The sequence below is a fragment of the Mytilus trossulus genome, chromosome 7 (assembly GCF_036588685.1).
Source record: "Mytilus trossulus isolate FHL-02 chromosome 7, PNRI_Mtr1.1.1.hap1, whole genome shotgun sequence".
Classification (NCBI taxonomy): domain Eukaryota; kingdom Metazoa; phylum Mollusca; class Bivalvia; order Mytilida; family Mytilidae; genus Mytilus; species Mytilus trossulus.
In genome coordinates, this window is record NC_086379.1 from 76,753,766 (window position 1) to 76,778,826 (window position 25,061).

At 32.0% G+C, this 25,061-nt stretch overlaps 2 protein-coding genes across 2 annotated transcripts; one reads left to right on the forward strand and one right to left on the reverse strand.

Annotated features, from left to right (window-relative positions):
* The first annotated feature begins 2,084 nt into the window (after window positions 1–2,084).
* Window positions 2,085–8,929, forward strand: LOC134726681 (L-xylulose reductase-like). The gene is made up of 6 exons (XM_063591095.1): window positions 2,085–2,139; window positions 5,506–5,603; window positions 6,331–6,485; window positions 6,874–6,916; window positions 7,333–7,497; window positions 8,849–8,929. The coding sequence occupies exons 1-6, from the start codon at window positions 2,085–2,087 to the stop codon at window positions 8,927–8,929; spliced, it is 597 nt and encodes a 198-aa protein (XP_063447165.1).
* Window positions 8,930–10,143: 1,214 nt separating this feature from the next.
* On the reverse strand, window positions 10,144–22,406 carry LOC134726682 (AP-4 complex accessory subunit Tepsin-like). The gene is made up of 13 exons (XM_063591096.1): window positions 22,355–22,406; window positions 20,969–21,084; window positions 20,022–20,094; window positions 19,257–19,348; window positions 18,129–18,222; window positions 17,402–17,469; window positions 15,762–15,852; window positions 15,157–15,228; window positions 14,313–14,495; window positions 13,766–13,883; window positions 12,355–12,544; window positions 11,458–11,592; window positions 10,144–10,383 (listed from the first exon to the last, which is right to left on the reverse strand). Exons 2-13 carry the CDS (start codon window positions 20,993–20,995, stop codon window positions 10,303–10,305), a joined length of 1,224 nt encoding a protein of 407 aa, XP_063447166.1. The 5' UTR covers window positions 20,996–21,084; window positions 22,355–22,406; the 3' UTR covers window positions 10,144–10,302.
* Window positions 22,407–25,061: the final 2,655 nt, after the last annotated feature.

Sequence of the window (25,061 nt, forward strand, 5' to 3'; positions counted from 1 at the left end):
CAAGGTGAGCGACACAGGCTCTTTAGAGCCTCTAGTTTGATTCAAGCTTCACTGATGAGTCTTTAATATTTGCAAGTGCTATTCGTTTTCTTAAACATCTTACTGGTACAAAATGTATATTCATTTGATTTCCATACAACAATGTATTGCTCAATTAATGGGAATTACAGGGCGGCCTATGTTGACTTTTGTCTTTACAATGTTATTTTTAAATTTCTGTTTATGGCTTAGGTATATACGTTTTTTTTTTGGTTTGTTTTGTCATTTCATAGACAGATTGGAACTTGTTCGAAATCTTTCCTGAGGCACTGTCCTATCTAACAACACGTAGCGTTTGTAAGTCTGGTAATTGAAGGGGAGTGCTCATTCTTGTACTTTTTAAATTTTAATAGTGTTTGCCTTGCTGCAGAAATGCCTGGGAAATGAGCAGAAATTTAATTCAACATAATGAAGGAGTGGTAAATTGTAAATCTTCCCATTTTGATTTAGTAGTTTCCAAGTCTTTTTAATACATTAAGTTGTACAGATGCGTTTTTTGGTAGATGTTGGAGATGTTTGTGTTGAAATTAAGTTCAAAATCAATACCTAATTACTTATCGTCTTCATCCCCAGTGGGACATAAGGCCACAACAAGCTGCTTCCACTTTTCTCTGTCCTTAGACATGTACTTGGACTCAGGTGTTATCCATTGCTCCTAATTCGGGTGTAACAGTTCTTTGCTAGATTATTCTAGGTCTCCCTGGTTTCCTGTTTGTTTTTTTGTGTCCAATATAGAGCTGTTTAAGGTGTGCGGTGTTTTGGCATTTTCAGTACATGTCTAAACCATCTAAATCTTCGCTCTTTGATTTCTGCTGGTATGCACTTTTTGGCTGATCTTATTTGGCCAGAATATTTTATTGATCTTTCTTAGGCAGCTAGTATGGAATGCATCTACTTATTAAAGGTCAGTAACTAAAACACGCCAAGTGTTTGAACCATACAGGAGGACAAATTTTACATTTTCACAGTTTGGTTCTTGAACTGTACTGGTTTGATTTCCATGTTGTACGAAGTCTTGCAAATGTTGAATGTGCCTTAGCTATTCCCTTTTTTTACATCCTTTCCTGTCCAATTATCTTTATGATGCTTCCAAGGAAAGTGAAATCTTCAACACTGTCTACTGGCGGATCCTTGATTGTGATTTGTGTTGTATTTCTAGTGTTTATTGACATTATCTTGATCTGGCATTTACGTTGAGACCAGTTTGTTTTGCCTAGTTGTTAAGTATGTTGGTCTTCTTTTTGAAGTGTTCGCTTGTTGTTGGTAATATGGCAATGTCATTAGCAAACTCGACGTCCTTTAGCTGATTAAACATGGTCCACTGTACACATAACTTCTTGTCTAATGTTGTATGTCTCTGTATCCAGTCAATAGCAAATAAAAAAAGGATTGGTGGCAGAATAAATCCCCGACTTATACCAGATTTAACTTCAAATGAGTCTGACATAGAGGTATCAAGGATGACACTGCATCCAAATCTGCTATAGAAGACCTTTATTAGCATCAGCATTTTAGATGGAATTCGTTATGATTTAACAATTTCCCCAATTTTTTCTCTATGTATACTGTCAAAAACCTGTTTGAAGTCGATGAAATTAATGAAAAGTGGTGTGGGCCATTCTATGCATTGCCTAAAGATGTTTTTGAGAGTGGAAATATGGTCAATCTCTAAGCTTTTCAATCACAATTTTATTAATTTTTTTTAGAGGAAGTTTGCAAAATACTAATTAGTAACTAGGGACGGAATGTAATGTTATCCCTCTGCATTTTTCACAGTTGAGTAGATTTGCTTCATGATGACAAGGGCAAAATTGTGTATCGTCAGGCCAAGGTCTGTTTCATATGAAATTTTCAGAAAACAGATTATTCGTAGAGGAAATTGACATGAACAATTAAGGCTACAAATACGTTTTACATTGTAAAAATCGTAAATTTCATTTAAACTTTGATAGTGGATAGTTCTCCCAATAGCAATCATACAACATCTCCTTATTTACATGAGGATCTACAAAAATTGTATTTTAATAGTTTACAAATAAACAAGCATGACTGATTGTAATAAAAGTAATATGAATATATCAATGACATTTTTATTATTAGGTAAGCAATTCAGGAATCTCGTGAGCCTTCTTTGTTTCTTTTGACCATGGCGTTGTCTGTTTTTCTTTGACTTTGACTTTAAGATATTCATGAAAAAATAGACGAATGGATATTAGTTTTGGATGATCACTGGTTGATTATTCATTCATACCAAAACTCGTCTTATATACCATCAAAGGCTCATAATTTATTTCATCTTCACAAGACACATCGATACAGCTCCAATCAGTTTGCAGGTCAAATAAAACGTGAATTTGAAGAGCATTTACACTTGAGAATTAACAAAGGTTGTGTCAAATACATATACATTATATACAAGTAAGGAGATGTAATATGACTTCCAATGAGACAACTGTGCACTAAAGTTCAAGTGAAGTGGATGTAAAAAGTAAAATAGCTAACTCCAAGGAAAATTCAAAACGAAAATTCCCTTAACATATGTCAAAATCAAAAGCTCAAACACATTAAACTAATGGAAAACAACTGTGACAGGGTCATATTGATGTAGGCAAATATGACAGACATGAACCAATGACTAAAGTAAAATCACAAAAATACTGAACTCCGAGGACAATTAAAACCGGGAAGTCCCTATTCAAATGGCAAAATCAAAAGCTCAAACACATCAAAAGACTGGACAATAACTGTCATATTTCTGACTTGGTTCAGGCATTCTCGTAAAAAAGTAGAAAATAGCGAATTAAACCTAGTTTTAATGCTAGCTTATCCTCTCACTTGTATCCCAGTCGCACTTGTATGAGAACCAATGAACTACAGGATACTGGATTTGGAAATGGACGTACAGAATGTGGCGGGGTTTGATATTTTTGTAGGCGCCAACCCTCTCCTAACATGGGACTGTGGTGTAACAGTATAACATTCATACAAACTATCAAACAGTTGAAAAGTGGTTTACTCATTAGATCGATACAAAGCTTGAAAAAAAACCAATAACCCTACAAAAAACACAGACCGGACGTGATAAGGAGTTTTTACAAACAAAAAAAATACACATAATAACGATCCGAGAGTTTTAACACTTACTGACTGACAGTTCAACGACAACTAATAAATAAATCATGTAACTATAATTAAATATCCTAGTCATTTCACTGAAGTACCTGTTAACCTTTGTTTCACTTTCTATGTTGATATTCTCGTGATGTTTAAATTCCTTTTGACTGCTGGACATGACTAATACATGCGTAATCAATTTCTAGGTAAATACGGACTTTCCGTTTTGAAATTTCCTCTTTTTTTGGAATTAAAGGTCAAATGAGTACGGATCAAATGAGGTCTAATTATTTACTTGCAAGTGAATACTTAATCCCCGATTTTTCTTTTCATGATTTGAAAGTATTGAACCAAATTGGCAGCGATTTATTAATTCATTTTAAATTAATGATTGAAATAAACAACATCATATTTTATATTTATTTCATATTAGGTAGCTAGTGCCCCTTTAACGAATAAAAGTCTTCTTTGTTTTAACCATGCGATGTTTTAATAACAGCAGTGAATATATGAAGGTCTCATAGGCACTTTTCTCTGAAAAATATACCTATATACCTTAATTAAATGATATACCGTAGTTTTTTTACAGAGATAATTAAGTGCTTGTGAACTTCAGTAAGATGTAAGCAAACAACATCTCCCAATATATCTACTAACAACTGTAATTCATCAAAACTAGTCAACAGTTGTTTATTTACAATTGGATGGATATATTTCGTATGATGACAATTCTTTGATTGTTTACAATTGGATGGATATTTTTCGTATGATGATACTTCTTTGATTATTTACATTTTTGGGGAGCAAATTTCATTACCGTTAAAAAGAGAGTTTGAGCACCTTTAGTAAATTTGTAAATTTTGTTTACACCCACTGGGTCAATGCCACTGCTGGTGGAGATTTTTTCCCCCGAGGGTATCACCAGCCTAGAAGTCGGCACTTTTGTGCTGACATGAATTATCATCGATATGGTTATATTTGTGAATTTTGAAATTCTAAGGGTTCCTACCTCAGGCATAGAATACCTTAGCTGTATTTGGCAAAACTTTGAGGAACTTTGGTCCGTACTGCTCTTCAACTTCGTACTTTATTTGGCTCATTTAACTTTTTGGATTCGAGCGTCATGAGCACTGATGATCGAGTCTTTTGTAGACGAAAAGCGCGTCTGGCGTATATACAAAATTTAGTACTGGTATCTATGATGAGTTTATTTGACCAAGAATAATTGTTTGAAGGTGTTGCCGAACTGTTGATTTTAAAGATGTACTTATTGTGAAAAATTCGTAAGGGTTCCTCGGAACCCAGTGTCTCGCCTACTTTTGCTGTAACTCCCAGGCTCAACAAAAATGAGGAAAATAATCAATAAAAATATTCCTCTTGATACTATCTTTTGATTGTAAGAACCTTCTGTCAAAGTTTGGTAAAATTTTCAGGATAGTTTATGAATCGAATAAATGTTTTAAAAACTTTAACTGCAGACTGTATGTAATGTTAACTGGAAGAAAAACTAAGTCCATTTTATTTTATAAGTAACATAACGAACCACAGGTACCAAATATTAACAAATTTTCCTTTCTAGATACTAGCTTTTGATCATAATCAAGCTTCCGTCCAAGTTTAAAATAGTATAAGAAAGTTATTATTATTTTTTTTAAATTTAACCACAGAGTGAACGTGTTGTTTCCTGGGAGAAAACATCAGTTCATTTAAAAGTATAATACAGAAAAAGTGGATTTATTTTTTTTACAAAATTTACTTCTGGATACTATCTTATGATCATAAACAAGCTTCTGTCCAAGTTTGGTACAAATCCAGGATAGTTAAAGAAAGTTATTAAAATATTAAAAACTTTAACCACAGAGTGAATGTTACGTTTCCCCGCAGAAAAACTAAGTCCATTTATAAGTAAAAAACAGAAAAAAATGGAATATAATTTTTTCAAATTTTACTTCTGGACACTATCTTATGATCATAAACAAGCTTCTGTTAAAGTTTGGTAGAAATCCAGTATAGTTTTAGAAAGTAATTAAATTTTCAAAAACTTTTACCACAGATCGAGTGAATATTTGTGGACGCCGCCGACGGAATGTAGGATCGCTTAGTCTCGCTTTTTCGACTAAAGTCGAAGGCTCGACAATAATAATGAAAGTATAAGATACTAGAGGAGTCTTCAAAGACCGTTACTACTGAGATGGTAAATGCACAACATTTAAGAGGTCATCTAACAAACCTTTTCAATAAGTCTTTTGTGATTTGATTGCACAATTTATTTCCATGGCTCCTCCGGTAGCGGAGTATAATTAACAAGTTTATAAACAAAAAAATATGGTTGCATGATTTTCATTTCTTCAGGGATTGGTCGTGCCATAGCCAAGAAATTAGTGGAATGTGGCGTTGAGACGTACGCTCTCAGTAGAACAATGGCAGATCTCAAAGCACTTAAATTAGAAGTATTTCTTATCTAAACGTGTTTAATATAAAGTCTTCCAAATTTTACATTATCTCACACTTTGAGTTTCCAACATGTTATCCCCTTTCTTAATTTTTATCAAAATCATAAATGGACAAAGAAGGCTCAAAACTGCAATTTGGTAGATTTTGACCAAATTTAAACAATTGTCGCAAAAAAAAAGGAAATTTCAACGATATAAACAAATCTGACATACATATTTAGATCTCTTGTATTCCAATCAGATTGGTTCATAACACAAACAAAATCATTACTGAAAGTCGTTCTATGTTTTTTTTCTTATAAAATACAAATCAATTCATGTTGATTTAAAATGATTGTCTGCCGGTGCATAATTATACAAAAAACATGCATTTTCTTATTACTTGAAAAAAGCTGGACAAAAATCTTATCAGCTGTTTCATTTTTTCAATACACTATTTATACAGTATGTGTTAGTTACTGTTGCCTTTAATTATCAATAGTTACAAAAAAGTAAACAAAACTTAGTGTTTAATGTTTTGAAAAACTAATTAAGGTTTAAACTTCATTTTGCAAAGATGAGGTATAACATCTTCAATTGGTTGTATATGCTGGTTTTTGTTTAGGATGGATGTTTTAATTAAAGGAAAAAACAGGTATCTGGATATAAGAAGGAATATTTATACATTGTATATTTAAAAACAAAATTTTGCAATGTAAAAGCATCTGCGACTTTTGAATTCCAGATAGCCTCAATGCATATTTTGCATATTGATTTACAAGACTGGAATAAAACAAGAGAGGTCGTTACCAAGATTGGACCAGTTGATTTAATGATTAACAATGCTGCTGTATCTAGGTTGGCGAAGTTTACAGAGATTAAACAAAAAGATATAGAATAGTATGATGTTAGCATGTATCATTTCTTTTCTAAATTGAAGTTGGTTTCCTTAACCTCATGAATATAAACATATTTGTAATTAAGAGAGTAAGGAAGTCTAAAATTGCAAGCATTTTAGTCTTTGCTGTGTTTGGTCGTAACTTTTTTAGGTCGGTCATTGAAAAGAGATCTTGCTTTATAATTTCCAAAAAATTATATCATCATGTATAATCAAAAGAGAAGAAATACACATTTGATACGCAAAATTGGTTTTAAAGGAAAACAAAAACACAACTTAAGTAGACATATTTGATTAAGCTGCATCTTAACTCAATTACTTTGAAATCATAAATGTACGTAAGAAAACTGAATCGCAGAAAATTAATAATTGAGCCTCTTTTTTTAACAGTGTTATGAATGTCAATTTCAGTGCTGTCTTCAATGTGTCACAGGTTAGCGTTTATTTTATACAACTCTCAACTGCATAGTATAAAAAGAGAAAGATGTACTTTTTTTTTTAAAACTTTTTTAAAAGCTTTTTCAAAATGTCTGTTCAAAATTAGTCACGAAAAGCCATGGGATAAATGATGAAGCTGGTTTTCCAAACTTAGTAAATTTATAGCAATATATAAGACTTAAAATTGACAGGTACGCAAATGTCGCAATATGGGTTAGAATGGTTAAATCTTATTTAAATAATGTGCATTTTGTGAAATATATGTTGTTGATCAATGATACTTAAATAAACATAAATATGATATGATACTGTGAAATTTTTTAAGAAGAATTGATGATGATCGGAACGTCCTATACAGCTCTTGCAAGGTCGGTAGAAGAAATGATTTTCTTATTCATATTTCTACTACAGGTAGTAGCTAGAACAATGATTGAAAGAGGTGAAGGGGGAAGCATTGTCAACATATCTAGTTGTGGAGCACATGATGCCTTATTCGATCATTCAACATACTGCTCAAGTAAAGCTGCTCTTGACATGTTGACAAAGTGTATGGCCTTGGAACTTGGACCTCATGAGGTAAAATCTGCTTTCTCTCAATACCTAGCATTTTAAAACCAAATACAAAACCTTGTTCGTTGTACTTACCGTTAGGTGTCAATTTTCAGAATAGATCCCCTGTCTATAATATTACCCGGTTCAAAGGGTATGTCATCCCCATCGCTAGGCGTGATGGCAGCGTCGAAAATATTTTTTTAAAGTTTCTGACAAGTTTGTGTTTTCACAAGAGGAACCACTACTGGTTAGTCGATGCTATTTGGTATGTCATTGCATTAGCATTTGTGCATCCCATTTAATGGAGGTGATTTGTTCCGGCTATTCAATTACTGGTATGTTGTAGTTTCAAAGTTTGTTTAATTCAAATGTAAGCCGTATTTGGCACAACGTTTTAGAATTTTAGGTCATCAATGCTCTCCAACTTTATACTTGTTTGGCTTTCTTTGCTAGTTTCTTCCGAGCGTCAATGGTGAGTCTAATGTAGACAAAACGCACGTATGGTGTATTAAGTTATTAGCCTGATAACTATAAGCATGTCGAAATGTCTTATAATGTTTTTTTGTGTATTTCACATTTTGTGTGTTTGTGTATTTGTACTGTAGTCATGTCGTGTAATGTTGTCATTTTAGTGTTATATTTAACATTGCCATAAAAGCGCCAGGTTCGGCTAGGCGCAAAACAAGGTTCTATCCACCATTTTTTCTTAAAATGTCCTGTACCAATTCAGAAAAATGGCAACTGTTATCTTTTTGTTCGTTTCTGTGGTTGTTGCATTGTCGTTTTGGTTTTTTGTTGCAATTCAGTGTTTCTGTTGTTTCGTTGTTTTCCTCTTATAATTGATGTGTTTATTTTAGTTAAGATAACTATTTACACCACTGGGTCGATGCCACTGCTGGTGGACGTTTCGTCCCCGAGGATATCATCAGCCCAGTAGTCAACACTTCGGTGTTGACATGAATATCAATAATGTGGTAATTTTTTATAAATTTCCTGTAAACGAAAGTAAAAAAACAATCGAAAAACTAAGGATATTCTTATTCCAGGCCTAATAGATTTCCTTAGCCGTATTTGGCACAACTTTTGGGAATTTTGAATCCTCTATGCTCTTCAACTTTGTAATTGTTTGGCTTTATAAATATTTTGATATGAGCGTCAATGATGAGTGTTATGTAGACGTAACGCGCGTCTGGCGTACTAAATTATAATCCTGGTACCTTTGATAACTATAGTTATTTGATTTTGCTATGTGATTATGGACTTTCCGAATTGATTTTCCTCTAAGTTCAGTATTTTTGTGATTTTACTTTTTAATACTTATTCACTTTCGATACTTTGGCAATATCAGGGTATGAAGGTTCTTTTTATATTATAGAAAGAATCTGAACCAGAGCTAGAATGCTTTAAATCCGACTTAATTGTCCCTGCATCACTTATGTCAGTTGGACTATTTTAGTCACTTAACATTTGTTCAGATGCCGATATTCTGACATTTGTGCAAAATTCTACTCTTTTGTTCTGACATTTTTAACAAGTTGAACTCAATTGTATCCAGATATAATAACTGTACACGATTACTATTTTTTCAATCATCATTGATTTCAGACTAGACGGTGTACATTTAACTGGGTTATTTTACGACTTCAAGTACATCTTATTAGGGATGGGGGAAAATACAAAATGTTTTAAAAATGGTGAAGGCCATGGTGTTCAAGTTAATTAAATTTCAACTCAATATCTGTGTTGCCATGCAAGTATTACAGAAGATGAACTAATTAGACCACCCTGCCACCGAGGCTCTTATATAGGCTAATAACTACTGAAATTAAAAGTAATTATGAATCATATTTACTTTATATAACATGAGATTTTTCCATAATTTTGCTTTGAGAAACGTATATTTTTCTCCTAAGATTTTAAGCACAAGATATTGAGATCTTGTTTCCTCTTTTTTAGATCATAGTAAACAGCATAAATGCTTTCTCTTTATGCATAATAAAACATTTCAACACCTCTTCTTTTACAAAGCAACATTTTTACCCTTGTCTTTTGTGCTTTATTGCCATTGCAGAAACTTTTTTGCACTGATTTTGCAAGAAAGTGCATTTTGATGGCCAAACAGAGACACAATGATGTTTATTTTATCAAGTATTTGTAATTTTATAAGACCTAAAAACAATGAGCAAAACACAAACAGTACTGTATACAGTATCATACTGCAAACTCTCGATCTTAAAACCATGCTTAGGACTTCAAGGCAGAATCAAGCCTCAAATCATTTTCAGTATCGCTAGGAATAAAGTTCAAGCTATGCCACTGTCTGTCAGTATAAAGGTATAATGTGTATTGCCAAAACCTTAATACATATATCAGTCAAATATGAAACAAAATTTTTATTAAGGAAAGAGCAAGGTTTGGCTCGCCACAAAACCAGGTTCAACCCACTAATTTTTTTTTAAATGTCCTGTAACAAGTCAGGAAAATGGCAGTTGTTATCTTATAGTTCATTTCTGTGTGTTTTATATTGTTCTTTTGTTTTTTTGTTGCACTTTAGTTTTTCTATTGTTTCATTGTTTTCCTCTTATAGTTGATGTGTTTACCTCAGTTTTAGTTTTAGTAACCTGGATTTGTTTTCTGTCAATCGATTGATGACTTTTGAACAGCGGTAAGCATTATTGCCTTTATTGAAGCAATGGGTAAATAAATATGGAAAGTATTCATACAACAGGACTAGTTCTTGAAAAACATGATATAATATAAGTTAAATAATATATAATGCAGATAGAATGAACAAGTGACATATAATCTAATCAATATAATTTTGACATGCTAGTCTTCCATTAACATTAGCTGTGCATCATCCTTGGGAAGTAATCTTATATTCAACACCTTTTCGAAACACAATAAAATCTGAAAGACAAAGAAAGCAAGTTAAGATATACTTCAGACTAAGAAAAATCATACATCTTGTTTGATATTTTGTTTTCGAAAAAATATATATACTGACAACTGTTAAACACAAATATCAAATTTGAAAAAAAACAAACTTTACCAACTTTATCCTATCTCATTTCCAAAGAAACAGCAATTTTCAAAAATATTCTCTGACCAGCACAAAACTTTCATCCAAATTTAACAGAATTGGTTGCAGTCAAATTTTATGTAGAAGATGTAAAGTTCAAGTATTGCTATTGTTTATGGGGTAAATCTTAAGAGTTATGGAGATGCTCAACAATATAAGGTGTGAAGTAAGTATTTTTTGTCAAGGTTCCTCTCATTTCTATGTAAACAGTGGACATCTTCACATGTCATAGTTATCATTATAACTGTAGCTTAACCTCTATTTTTGTCTTATTGATGTATACCTCACTTATAAATGTCCTTTTAGACAGTGTGTAATATCAATCATGTTTAGTATTAAATTTATATTAAGATCCATTTTGTTACATCTTGTGATCCATTTAATTAGCAATTGCCAATGGCAGTCAGTAGGGTTAAAGAACATCAGTTGTTCGACCTGTTAGTCAAATGTGTTTTGTTTAAATATACTTTTTCACATTTTTTGTCTTTTGGAAAATGTTGTTTGTGCTGTATTTAAACCCTTCTACAACGAATTTTTTTTACATGCACACGTATAAAAATTGCGGTTTTTATCCAACGCAATCATAAGTTTGAATGTAGTTTTCAATTTACACTCAATTATGTTATTGTATATATACATGTATAGATGTTTCCATACTCAGATATAAATGTATGTCATATGTTGCTATTTACAAGCTTTTATATATAAAAAAATATTCTACATTAAACAGGTTAAAACTGCTACAATATTTACTGTCAAGACTCTATTACTAATGATTCAAGGATAGAAAATTTATAAGATTCTACATCTAAATTTTTGACCTCCACTGCAGACAATTAGATATATAATCAGTATCCCTCCCTTTCCTTATACTATATACATGTGTCTATCTATGGTCATACCTTGTTAGCTTTGGTAGAGGATACCAATGATTCTTCTGTAGAAAGCTGTAGTAATTGGTTCTGACAGGTTTTACAAATGAAATCACAATTAACTAAACCAGTATTTACTAGATATTCTATCAATAAGAGTGATTTCTGAAAAACAAATAAAAAATGGTGGAACAATTTTGAGAAAAAATTACATGTTTCTGTTATTTATTCAATGTTGATTGTGGTCTATGAAATAAACAACTGAGTCATGTGATCATCTTCATTAGTCATGTGATCATCTTCATTATTTTTGGTTACTGAAAACAGGTTAAAGTCCCTTTACTCTAGTACAACAACTTCAAAATCTTCAAAATGAAAGATGTAATTACTAATTTTAGAAAAAAGCTATAAAACCTCCCTCTCTGTAGTTAACATTGTTAGGATAAATATGTTTATTGCATTAAGCACAATTATGCTATAGCACATTTAAATAACAACATTATCATGTGTTAGCAACATGAAATTTATATTAATAAACTGTACATAGGTATACGAAACTGCAGAGAACGTAATTAACAATATGAACATTTTGTTAATAAAAAAGACAATAAGATGCATATATTATATATAACTACATAATATCATATGAAAGATCTGAGTTTCCAACTTTCACACAAAAACACATCAAATTGTAAATAACAGTTTTGTACACATCACTACATATTTGAAAACAAAATATTCTAAAAAATATTTAGTAAAATTATTCAGTATCATGAATAGAATTATTGTCAAATATCAGCAACTACAAAAAAATAAACAAAACAACAAAACAACAACACACTAAGTCCAGGTTGATCTATTCCTTTTATCATCCATGGATAAACCATGAATAACATATTTGTAAGAGGAGTTTCTTAAATGACTTACCAGAACCACACACTGAGTAGTAGATTTGAGTTGTATATTTAACAATTCTATAACTTTTTCACAGTTAAGATTCTGACAAGATGATATAAAGTGTCTTATTTCTCCCACAGTCAGTAATGTAACATCACTACTAGCTAACATTTGTTCTACTAAGTTCTCTTCCTCACACCAACTGTCTCGATGATCAATTCTGTAATTAATACATTGACGATAAAAGAACATTGAAAAAGAGAAAATGCATTACAGATTCATAACTTCAGAGCTTAACTTTTAAAGAGGTTTATTTTTCACATTTCTTGGACCAAAGATGTGTTTTGATAATTTTGTGTTCCCTTTTCCTCTTGATTTTTTTTTTTAATCTGCAGATAAACTAAACCAGACAGGATATTTGCAATTTTATCTCCAGGGTAAAATTAACAAAAGTCAACTGATAAAAACTTCTTGTGGATATGCACAACTTCATATTATGCCCGTTATCTTAATTTTTTTTTATAAAAACTGTTGCAGTAGTATATTCAAGTTTTAATTTTAAGTTCAAAGGGGCTTTACTACTAATAAAAATTTGAATCATAATTTCTCATTTTCTGTCGAATCGCACATCTTTCTTGTATGTCCTTAATTTGTACAAAGTTTCTTGAAATTCTATTGCATGGTTTCATGGGAGTTGAAACTAGAGGCTCTAAAGTGCCTGTGTCGCTCACCTTGGTCTATGTGAATATTAAAGGAAGCAGATGGATTCATGACAAAATTGTGTTATGGTGATGGTGATGTGTTTGTAAATCTTACTTGACTGAACATTATTGCTGTTTAAAGTTTATCTCCATCTATAATTACATTCAAGATGATAACCAAAAACAGAAAAATTTCCTTAAAACTAACAATTCAGGATCAGCAACCCAACAACGGGTTGTCCTATTCATCTGACAATTTCAGAGAAGATAAATGTTGACCTGATCAACAATTATACCATGTCAGATTTGCTCTAAATGTTTTGGTTTTTGAGTTAGAAGCAAAAACTGCATTTTACCCCTATGTTCTATTTTTAGTCATGGCTGCCATCTTGGTTGCATGGCCGGGTCACCGGACACATTTTTTAAATTACATACCCATAAGATGACTGTGGCCAAGTTTGGATTAATTTGGCCCAGTAGTTTCAGAGGAGAAGATTTTTGTAAAAGATAACGCCGGACGACGACGGACACCAACTGATGAGAAAAGCTCACTTGGCCCTTTGGGCCAGGTGAGCTAAAAAACAGGATTGGACAGACAAACAGACGGATCAAAAACATTATATCCTCTAAACTTTGTTTTGTGGGTTATAATGAAGTATAAATACTATGTAGTTTATTGTAGCTAACCAGCACTACATAATTTACTAAGATCAACAAATAAGTTAAAATTGTAATAATACCCATCAAAAACTGTATCCCTGTCTTGACTTGAAACACTGTTTGTCTGGTTACCAGTTTCTTCATCTTCGTCATCCCAGCCACCACCAACCTTTCCTGGGATATGCTGGATTGGTTTGACTGGAAAAGTCATTATTAATTAATGAAAAAATTATGACAGTTTTCTTCAAAGTGGTGGAATGTGTGTATTAATTTTGATTATATTGATACTTATGACTGAGAAAACTGATTGTTTTTAGCACGGTACATTATTTTTTACTTATAAATTACAAGTATGTCTAACAAGCAAAACCATAACTAATAATATCTAAAAAAAAATCAAGAAATCTTGTCTGACTGCACCAGCAAACTGTGTTTAAAACATTAAAAATTTCTTCAAGTAGGACATCAATGGGTTTTTTCATGTAACATCATTAAAATTTTACCATACATTTCTGTAAAATTTTACTAGCATTTGATTAGTGGAACATGGTGCAGTCATAGTAAGCTTCTGAAGTTTGTTATAATATAAAGGAATTGAATAGAAGACAAACTGACCTGGTTTCTTACCTTCATGACTTTTGACTTGTTTTTCTTGTTGCTGTGGTGCTGCCATTTCATTATACACTACAGGAAGTGGTGGTGGTTTGTAATCACCATATGACTCAATAGAAGATAAAATGGCTGCTTGTTGCTCTTTGGTTCTGTCTTGAAACCCAGTGGCAAATTTAGTTAATTTGTCCATAAAACTACCTATACAAGTATCAGTGTAAATATATATGTATATTTAGTGTACATAAATAGTTTGGGATGGTGAACATAAAGGTAAGAATAGTTCTATAGAAAATGTGGTGCTTTCTAAAGGCTTTATCTAGTAAGCCAAGTCATTTAGATATCTAAATATCCTAATTGCTACACCAACAACAAATATTCAAATATACAGTTAGTGCCTTCAACTTAAACAGTCACTTTTTTTTTTAACCATTACCGTAGATTCATTTATTCTTGTGGGTACCAATTCCCATGGACTAATGGAAAATTGCATGTTTATGGATATTTTATTATTCACTTTTTTTTTTTTAACAATTACCGTAGATTCATTTATTCTCGTGGGTACCAATTCCCGTGGACTAATGGAAAATTGCATGTTTATGGATATTTTATTTCAAGGTTTTGACAAACCAATAAGAATTTGTCATTCAGAGAATATCTAACTTTGTGTTCACCTGTACCCATGAAACACGCAAAAATTGGTATTCAACGAATAATAATAAATCCACAGTAGATGCGATATACTCTGTGATTGTTTTATAGAAAATTTATCTTAACTCTTTTTTGTTTTTTTAACTATACATGTACAACCAAAAAATATTTTTCTTACATATATAAAGGATGCATATTTTTCTTAACTTACTTTTTGTTTTGGTTGGGGAGTTTCCAAATCCTTGCATGCTTCCTTTTGGACTTACATTAGCATTACCAAGACCTGAAAGTTACAACATATAGTCTTAGTAACTACATACATCTTCATGATAGCTTTGTGTAATACTGATCATTACCTCTGTGATAATATTTAAGGAATGACTGTGATATTTTTTCTGTCTATGAAGATTTGTTCATGGTTTCCTACGGTTTAAGATGGAATTTAGAATTAAATGATAAGAAATGACTGTAATATTTTTTCTGTCTATTTTCGAAATAACATAAAAAATGTGGTGCACACTGTTAAATAACCCGCTACGCGCGTTATTCAGTGTGCACCAAATTTTTTATGTTATTTCTTTATAGACAGAAAAAATATTACAGTCATTCCTTAAATAGTAAAAATATATAATTAAATTCTGTTTGCTTTTAAAAAAACTATTCTAATAAAGTCTTTGTAACTTTGAATGAAGAATCTGTATAGGGTATACATAAATGAGATAGCACAAAATGTCACACATAAACAAAAACTCTTAATAACATATTTCTTTTGCAAACCGGATTAGAGAATTATTGAAATAAGTTTGAAGAAGATACCTGTAATTCTGGACTTGTCTCGTTCTGACCTTTCTTGTTGCTTTTGTGGGCTTTGTTTTACTTCTGTGTCAAATAACAACTGTGATAACTCCTAAATATAGAAAGCATATATCTGTAGTGATGTCTTCAGGGGTTGTCCAAATTTATCATAGTATTTTGCAACAAAAACCTGTTATAGATTATTGTTTTTAGATTTAGATTTAATCCTCTTCATGTTCTTGAACACATAAGGCATCAACAAGGGACCTCCAACTCTTTCTATCTATAGATTCATTATGTTTGTAAAATTTTTCTTTCATTTTCATGAGAGAAATTTGTGTGAGCCCATACATCCCAAAAACATATTTATATATTCTAATATTGCAAAAAAATATTGAAATCTTGAATTCATTGTGATTTTTTTTTGCAAACACTAAATTAACATAGTTTGCCTCCAACTTAATTTACTTAGTTTGCCTCCAACTAAATTAATTTAGTTTGCCTCCAACTAAATGATGTTGATATATTAATTTTATGAATACTGATCTTTTATAATTTCCTCAGGATAAACATATTATATTAAAATCTTCAATAGATCCTTTCTGTTTTAATCATCACTTGACAAAGACTTTTTTTGTGAAAACATTCTGTCAATAAGCTGGTTTGTGTGGGTTTTTTTAAGTTCTTGTTTTTACCTTTTAAATCTATGAGACATATTACATGCTTGTGTAATTTATTCAAGCCAATGCTATACTACCTTCTGCAGAGTTATCTGTCTAACACTTGTAACAGTACCTGTGCTATCTGTCTAACACTTGTAACAGTACCTGTGCTATCTGTCTGACACTTGTAACAGTACCTGTGCTATCTGTCTAACACTTGTAACAGTACCTGTGCTATCTGTCTGACACTTGTAACAGTACCTGTGATATCTGTCTGACACTTGTAACAGTACCTGTGCTATCTGTCTAACACTTGTAACAGTACCTGTGCTATCTGTCTGACACTTGTCACAGTACCTGTGCTATTGTGCTATCTGTCTGACACTTGTAACAGTACCTGTGCTATCTGTCTGACACTTGTAACAGTACCTGTGCTATCTGTCTGACACATCTATCTAACACTTGTAACAGTACCTGTGCTATATGTCTGACACTTGTAACAGTACCTGTGCTATCTGTCTAACACTTGTAACAGTACCTGTGCTATCTGTCTGACACTTGTAACAGTACCTGTGCTGTCTGTCTGACACTTGTAACAGTACATGTGCTATCTGTCTGACACTTGTAACAGTACCTGTGCTATCTGTCTGACACATCTATCTAACACTTGTAACAGTACCTGTGCTATATGTCTGACACTTGTAACAGTACCTGTCATATCTGTCTAACACTTGTAACAGTACCTGTGCTATCTGTCTGACACTTGTAACAGTACCTGTGCTATCTATCTAACACTTGTAACAGTACCTGTGCTATCTGTCTGACACTTGTAACAGTACCTGGGCTATCTGTCTGACACTTGTAACAGTACCTGTGCTATCTGTCTAACACTTGTAACAGTACCTGTGCTATCTGTCTGACACTTGTAACAGTACCTGTGCTATCTGTCTGACACTTGTAACAGTACCTGTGCTATCTGTCTAATACAAGTTATAATACCTGTGCCATCTGTCTAACAGCTTTATTTGGTACATTGCCATGTAGTGGATCTTCTGGACCACTGTATTCTGTAAATACAAAATTAAATAATTCTTGATAATTACATTTATCTCTATTTTGTGCATTTTTCCTTTGATCTTTTTTTCTGATAATTTTCATTTCATGCTACTCGCCTGAGATGGAAAATTATCGCCAGTTACTAAGCATGCACGTGGCGTTGCTAACGAAATTGACATGAAATTGACACGAAATTGACAACTTCGTCATAGGTAAAATAGCCATAAAAAGATTATCACTGTTCATCTCAACTTGATTGCCTTTCTCGCTTACGCCGTCCCTGCTCAAGCGAGAAAATCGATTTCGTTGAGATGATCACCGATAATCTATAAGTACTAGCTGTTGTAATTCTAAATAAACCAATAATGTTATAAAGTATGGCTGCCAATATTACAGTGTATAACAACATAGTTCATATCAACAGGTTGCTTTATGCAATTAGTGAGTTACAAGCAATTTTTGATACATTAATGTTTCTTATTCTTCATTTGTACTTTTGCTGTTGAGGTTTATTTTTTTGGTTATCTATCATATTGGTATTATACAGGTAGGCAAGTTATTTTTCTGTATACATTTTTTGGAAAAAATCTTTTTTCCCACTCTGATGAAATCTGGACGAAGAGTCACTTCATCCCTAAATCTTAAAAACCTGAATATAATCTTTACTTACTTGTAGCTTCTCTGATGCCATGAGAAGTCTTCAGCAACCCAAGTCTGAATTCTGCTGGTCCATTCTCTACTATGTACTTAAGCAATTTCAGCACCTAAACATAAATAAACTATGTATCAAAGGATGAAACAGATGTTTGTTGTAGAAGCCTGTAAAATAAGAAAAATTAATTTCCTGCCAATATACACATCTAAATAGTGTGTCCTTATTATCTACAAAATTTCATGAAATTCTGTTGTGTGGTTTGAGAGGAGTTGCGATGACAAACTGTTGCAGTAGTACATTAAAGTAATTAGTTCAAAGGAGCGCAACTCCTAGAAAAAAAATTGAATCGCAATTTCCAGTCGATATGCACAACTACATAGTATGTTCTTATTATCTGAAAAGGTTTCGTGAAATTCTGATGTGTGGTATGAGAGGAGTTGCGATGACAAACTGTTGCAGTAGTACATTAAAGTAAATAAGTTCAAAAGGGCGTAACTCCTAGGAAAAAAATTGAATCGCAATTTCCCGTCGATATGCACAACTACATAGTATGTCCTTATTATCTGAAAAGGTTTCGTGAAATTCTGTAGTGTGGTTTGAGAGGAGTTGTGATGACAAGAAACAGGACTGACTGACAGACTGATGGACGTTCGGACTGACGGATGGATGGGTCAAAAACATTATACCCTCCGCAACTCGTTGCATGGGGTATAATAAAGGTATACATTTACAAAAAAATATTCCATGTGTACAAGGTATATGAAACATTATTGCTTAACAATAAAATGTAAATGGATAAGAGAAAACTTTTTTTTATTCTGTAAATGCAGTAATTTTTGTGATGTTTTTAATCATGTGAATAATGCAAATGAGTGAGTACGGAAATAATAATCTGATATCTGATACATATATCTGTAGGCTGCTTTTCCCGAAAATCGTAATAGTTATCTCCCATTTTTGTCAATTCTTCAAAACTTTTATCAACAAATGCACCCAATAATTTCTTAATATTACAGTTTAAATATATCAAAGACTACGACTAAAGGTTCGAAGTTTTATTTTATATTCTATTGAATACTAGATTACTTCCCTTGATCTTACCTTATATTTTTTTGAATACTAGATTACTTCCCTTGATCTTACCTTATATTTAACATGACAAGATTGTTTGTTTAGTCTGTCTACCAGAAACTCTAGAGTGCTCTCTCGGTAACCATCAGATTCAAATGTAATCTCTATTTGTGATGTTAAAGAAAACTATGATAACAATGCTTGAAAAATTGATACATAAAGGAATAAATTATAAGAAAGGTGTAAAAAAAAATTCATTGTGTATTTGGTTTAGCATAATCAAAAAAAAATATTAGCATATCTTTTGTTATGATATGTCATTTGGTCCATGTATACAGATGAAAGTAGTGTCTTTAAGTAGTAAATTATGCTTGTCTTTGTTAATGCTGCTATTGTTAGTACTTGAGGCAGCCATATTCTCAACAACCAGTGTTTGTTACTGGTGTATTTTAAATGGTATATTTCAATATTTTTTTTTAATTTGTAAATAACTTAATTGCACTATAAACATGGTTAAAAATTGCAGTTACAAAATGGTCAGACATGATTTTTGCTACTCTGTTTTAACTGGGAACAGTATATCTAATTCTTAGGTCAATATGTATGTGCCTGGCTGTAATAAGTTCTTTTTAAGATATGTAATTTGATGCAAATTTTTGTTATTTGACCTCAAAAACGTCTTGATTGACAGGTGAAGATTATTCCATAAATATACATGAGTAACTTATAGTGAGTTATCTAACATTTCAAAACCAAAAATGTGTTAAAATCATAACTGAATAAATAAATCTGCATTCAGTAATTTTGTGATAATTTTTATCTCAATATGAAGGATACTGTTGACTTCCTGATAAAGATAACCTTGTATAGGGTTGGCATCGTCTGAGGTAGCTTTCATCAATATACTTATCTAAAAACAGTACTCAATTATTTATATGTGTGGATATATGTATAGAGCATAAATAAGCAATTTATCCTAAAAATAGAATTTTGGTTTATGTTAAATTTAAGAACACTTTTTACCATCTTTTTGGTTTATTTATATACACATATAAATCTTTTCATAGGATTCTATTCCACTATTTTTCAACTTTTGGTTATGTTGAATCAAGCAGCAATGTACGCAATTTTTTTCCTAACTATTTGTAATATCAGCCATTTTAAAGTGTTCATTGTAGTCTGTACATTTTTTTACAAAGGTTTAGTTTTGTATTGTCACTTCTCAGAAGAGACAAGACAGTTGTTTAACACTTGTACAATTATGCCATTTTAATGTATTTTTAACTGTCACTTTATAGGAGCAGAGATTATTGACATGAAGGATTTTTTTTAAAATGACAATGATTTAAAAATTAAATAGATTTTAATCTGCAAATTGTAAGGGGTCTCATTTGGGGGTTCTGATTTGGATCCTGCTTACTGTTTTGTCAGATTCCCATATCCCACTTACACTATGTACATGTGCGTAAGCAATTCTATTTTTTTTGTAATTTCCCGTGTCTCGCTAGACTTCATTTCCCGTTTATACGGCACAATAACTTGACGTCACGCTTACCAAAAATCAGCAATGAGACCCACATTGTAGACATTTTGAAAAAACTTTAACTTTCAGGCAACTTTATCCCTAATCAAGGGGAGACAAGTGTACAGCAACAGTCTCCTATGTGCAAAAAAATACTCTTTCATTCATATCTCGTACACAGATCTATACACCTGTGTCAAACACAAACACAAACTACATCAATACATATTACCTATTCAACTAATACTAAGGAAACATGTACCTTATTAACAAATGAAACTTTGTCCATGATATCAGCACCACTGTCACATTACAGAGCTGAAATTTTGTAGAATACGGGTATATCATATCTTCCCCATTTCCAAGCAATATAAAGATCTGAAATAAGGTTTAATGAAATATATGTTTTTTAAAAGAATGCACCACATGTACATATTTTATCTATCCAAGGCACAAGTATGACAAGGGTTATATCTAAATAATGCTCTTTTTTTTAAATTCTAAAACTTTTTAGATTTATTATTAATATTTAAGAGAAATAATTGACAGTGGCAACACTCATAAAAAATATTTGATAACTTCTTATTTTCCAAAGAGTCAAAGACATTGCTTGATATATACCTACAATAAGTTTCATAAAATCAATATTTCCAAGGGCATATAATCATTTTCATAATATAAACTTCATAAAAAATCTGGCAAGAATTGTACTCATTAAAAGTGCTTCAGCTTGTAAGTAATAATAAAGTTAAATTGTCATATCATTGATAATTCCAAGGGGCATAACTCTTTGAAAAATTAATGATCATAATTTTTTGTCAACTAATTAAATACTTTGCTATGATTTAAGCGCTAACAAGACCCACAAGCACTTATTGCCTGTGATACATGTACAACCGCATGGGCAGATGCCCAGTATTTTTATGTCTCCCAAGTATGTGATGCACAGGGCAAAATGATTATAATGTATCGTAAGGCTATTTATTATTTTTTGCTGTAATGTCTAAAATTAAAATAGCCTTGGAATTTAAGACATCATAATTGAGGGGGGGGGTGTCAGAGGGGTCATGAACATGAAATCCCGTGCTCAAAAAATTAAATTTCAAGGTCCCAATTTAAAAAGGTTAAATTCCGACATCCCAAAATTCACAAAAGAAATCCCAGATCCTGAAAGAGTCAAACCGGAAATCCCAAGCTTAAAACACTGATCCTGATGTCCCAAAAAAGGTCCTGCCCCCCTCTCATAATTATTTGGATTAGATCAGGAATTGCTTATCCTTCCCCCAGATCACCCCATTTTTTGTTGGGACAAGTGTTACAAATTTGAATGTTCAACTTTGTTATTTGATAATAATGGTATTATTTCACCTGACAGTAGTCCAAATAATTATGACGTTTGGCAAGGCTATTTGATTTTTTTTTCTGGGCCTTGCCAGACGTCATAATTATTTGGACTAACCTGACAGTAGCTTCGGCAAAAGATTTGGAAATACAGATCTGGTGTTAAAGATTATCTGTCAAAAATGAAAAGCATTTTTACCACTGCTGTAATGTTATATGTTGCTATTTGATCAAATAAATTTATCTATCTATGATGATCTGTAACAGATTACCAGGACATAGAGTAATAAAAACTAATAATATTTACACTTTAACTTTTTCATTTTGGTTATTGGTCATTCTAAACTTTATCAGACAAACGCTTATTTTAATGGTTTGTTTGAAAACCATAATCAATTTATAAGAATGCAAAGCACTACTATTACCATATTTCGGGTTCGATTTACCGGAGGATAAGGTTTTATTTTCGATCTTTATTATAAAAAAAACTATACTCAGAGAAACTTTGGTGTGCAACGTAATATAATATTCAGGGAAAAAAAACGAATATACCCGTAAAAGTTTCTGTTAAAAAAAAGTTACAAATTTTAAGGTGGCTTGGGCGTCTTTATCAAATGATTCTTAAGATATTTTTAGACTTTGTCAAAATGAAGTTTTTATCATGTTTATTTTTCAAAAATATAATAAAAAGTTTGGATCACTGGACTTTTTCACCCTGCAGGTTGTGCAAAATTGTAAGTTTTTGTATAGATCATGCAAGAAATCCAATTTTGTGTGATAAAAAGAAAACTATCTGATAAAATTCAAAGATTGAATGTAAGAAGATAGCTCTTTGAACATGCTTAATGATAAGTAAATGAAAAATGGGGTCACTGACCTTGTTTTCTTGCTACATATTAAAATTGAAAATTCACAAATACTGTCTAATATATAATTACTTTATCTGAGTTACCTCCCCTTTTTTGGCCAAATTGAAAAATAATGAATCAAGCACAAATATGGTGGTTGTTTTTTTTTTTTGGAAAAAACAGACGAAAATATGATCAAACACATACTTTTCTTTTATATTAAAAGTCTTACACATGAATTACACACTACTCTCAGAATTTGTATAATTTTTTTTTTTTTTACACTTTTTAAACACTTCAGTGTCTATTTTATTTGAATCAATTAGTTTATGTGAGAGATTTTTTTTTTTTTTTATAAAATAATGTCTTTATTGCACTTTTCTTTGCTGTTGTTACAAATTACTCGACCTACAGCAGTTGGTCGAGTATCCCTGTGAATTAGTCACTGAATAACCAGGGAATTTGTTCAGTGAATTCATATTTATAGATAGTTTGTTAGTTTTACAATTCATGGTTATTACATACATTTTCCAAACTATATTGTTTCATGATTACGGAAAGTGTACAGTTTTTGTCCGGTTTGTTTCTAAAGATTAAAACTTTATGATCATTGACCTTTAACCTTATTTTTGTATATTTCACTTAAGAGTTTAATAGACAACTACACTTCAAAATCCAATATGGATCAAGACACCTATTCCACCAGTGAAATAATTTCTCCTGGGGGTCAACTAACGATTTTGGCCATACAAATATATTTGTAAAACATGTCCTGCTGAGTAAATTCAATGCAGATTGCAACTTCCCTTTTATTTGTTATCGATTTAGAGATAATAGCCATACTCGCAATAAAAAAGGGTGTTTATAGTCATTTTTGAAAGAACAATAATTCATTATCAAATATTGTCTGACAGTTTGGTCGAAATGAATGTTATGCCGATCTTGACAATCTGAATATGCGTGTCCTGTATGATTAATTTACTTATGCTATATTAGTTAACAAGATAACTTACAGACAATACATTAATTATATCCTGTCTCCCTTTTTAACCTTTGCAAGTTGCCGTGGGTCATTAGACCCCCTTTTTTTTTTTAAAGAGAAATATCACTAGAGGTAGAAATTCTACATATACATTTCACCGTATGCACATGCACTTTCAATGTGCTTACGAAATGCCTTCTAAATCCCAAATACCACACGGTTTGGTTTTTTGTGTGTCGTAGGACAAGTCAGCGAACTGTCCCTCACCCCTGCCAAAACAAGGTTCAATAATATAGAAGTAATAAGAAGCGACAGACGGTTGAACAAACAGCTATAATGATTGAAAGACATTGTATGATAAAGATCTAAAGTATAAACAACTCATGACTAGAGGGAAAGGATGGAGACGTTTACTGGACAATAACATGATGAATGAATTCAACTTCTGATAAAAGATGTATACACACTTGCTATTCAATGTAATAGCTCCAGGCCCGTGTCTTATACAAATTTATAAAATATTTTATTATGATGTCCAGTCATATAAAGTGTAAAGACCCTTTCATTTCGATCATTAAAATAAATGCGTCATCAAAAAATTTGAAGATTGTTCTTGTTAAAATATACAGTGTATATAGCTAAAATTGAGAATGGAAATGGGGAATGTGTCAAAGAGACAACAACCCGACCAAAATAAAAAAAAACACAACAGCAGAAGGTCACCAACAGGTCTTCAATGTAGCGAGAAATTCCCGCACCCGGAGGCGTCCTTCAGCTGGCCCCTAAACAAATATATACTAGTTCAGTGATAATGAACGCCATACTAATTTCCAAATTGTACACAAGAAACTAAAATTTAAATAATACAAGACTAACAAAGGCCAGAGGCTCCTGACTTGGGACAGGCGCAAAAATGCGGCGGGGTTAAACATGTTTGTGAGATCTCAACCCTCCCCCTATACCTCTAACCAGTGTAGAAAAGTAAAAGCATAACAATACGCACATTAAAATTCAGTTCAAGAGAAGTCCGAGTCTGATGTCAGAAGATGTAACCAAAGAAAATAAACAAAATGACAATAATACATAAATAACAACAGACTACTAGCAGTTAACTGACATGCCAGCTCCAGACTTCAATTAAACTGACTGAAAGATTATGATTTCATCATATGAACATCAGGCAC

What these genes read in the sequence shown, in the direction of transcription:
- LOC134726682 (XM_063591096.1), bottom strand. Translation starts at nt 20,995, where the DNA reads ATGGACAAAGTTTCATTTGTTAATAAG. An exon ending in CTGTTAGACAGATGGCACAG is followed by an intron (nt 15,853 to 17,401) that starts GTATTATAACTT and finishes TTCTATATTTAG; the next exon opens with GAGTTATCACAGTTGTTATT. An exon ending in AGACAAGTCCAGAATTACAG is followed by an intron (nt 15,229 to 15,761) that starts GTATCTTCTTCA and finishes TGTAACTTTCAG; the next exon opens with GTCTTGGTAATGCTAATGTA.
- LOC134726681 (XM_063591095.1), top strand. Translation starts at nt 2,085, where the DNA reads ATGACTGATTGTAATAAAAGTAATATGAATATATCAATGACATTTTTA. An exon ending in AATGACATTTTTATTATTAG is followed by an intron (nt 2,140 to 5,505) that starts GTAAGCAATTCA and finishes TCATTTCTTCAG; the next exon opens with GGATTGGTCGTGCCATAGCC. An exon ending in TCAAAGCACTTAAATTAGAA is followed by an intron (nt 5,604 to 6,330) that starts GTATTTCTTATC and finishes TTTGAATTCCAG; the next exon opens with ATAGCCTCAATGCATATTTT.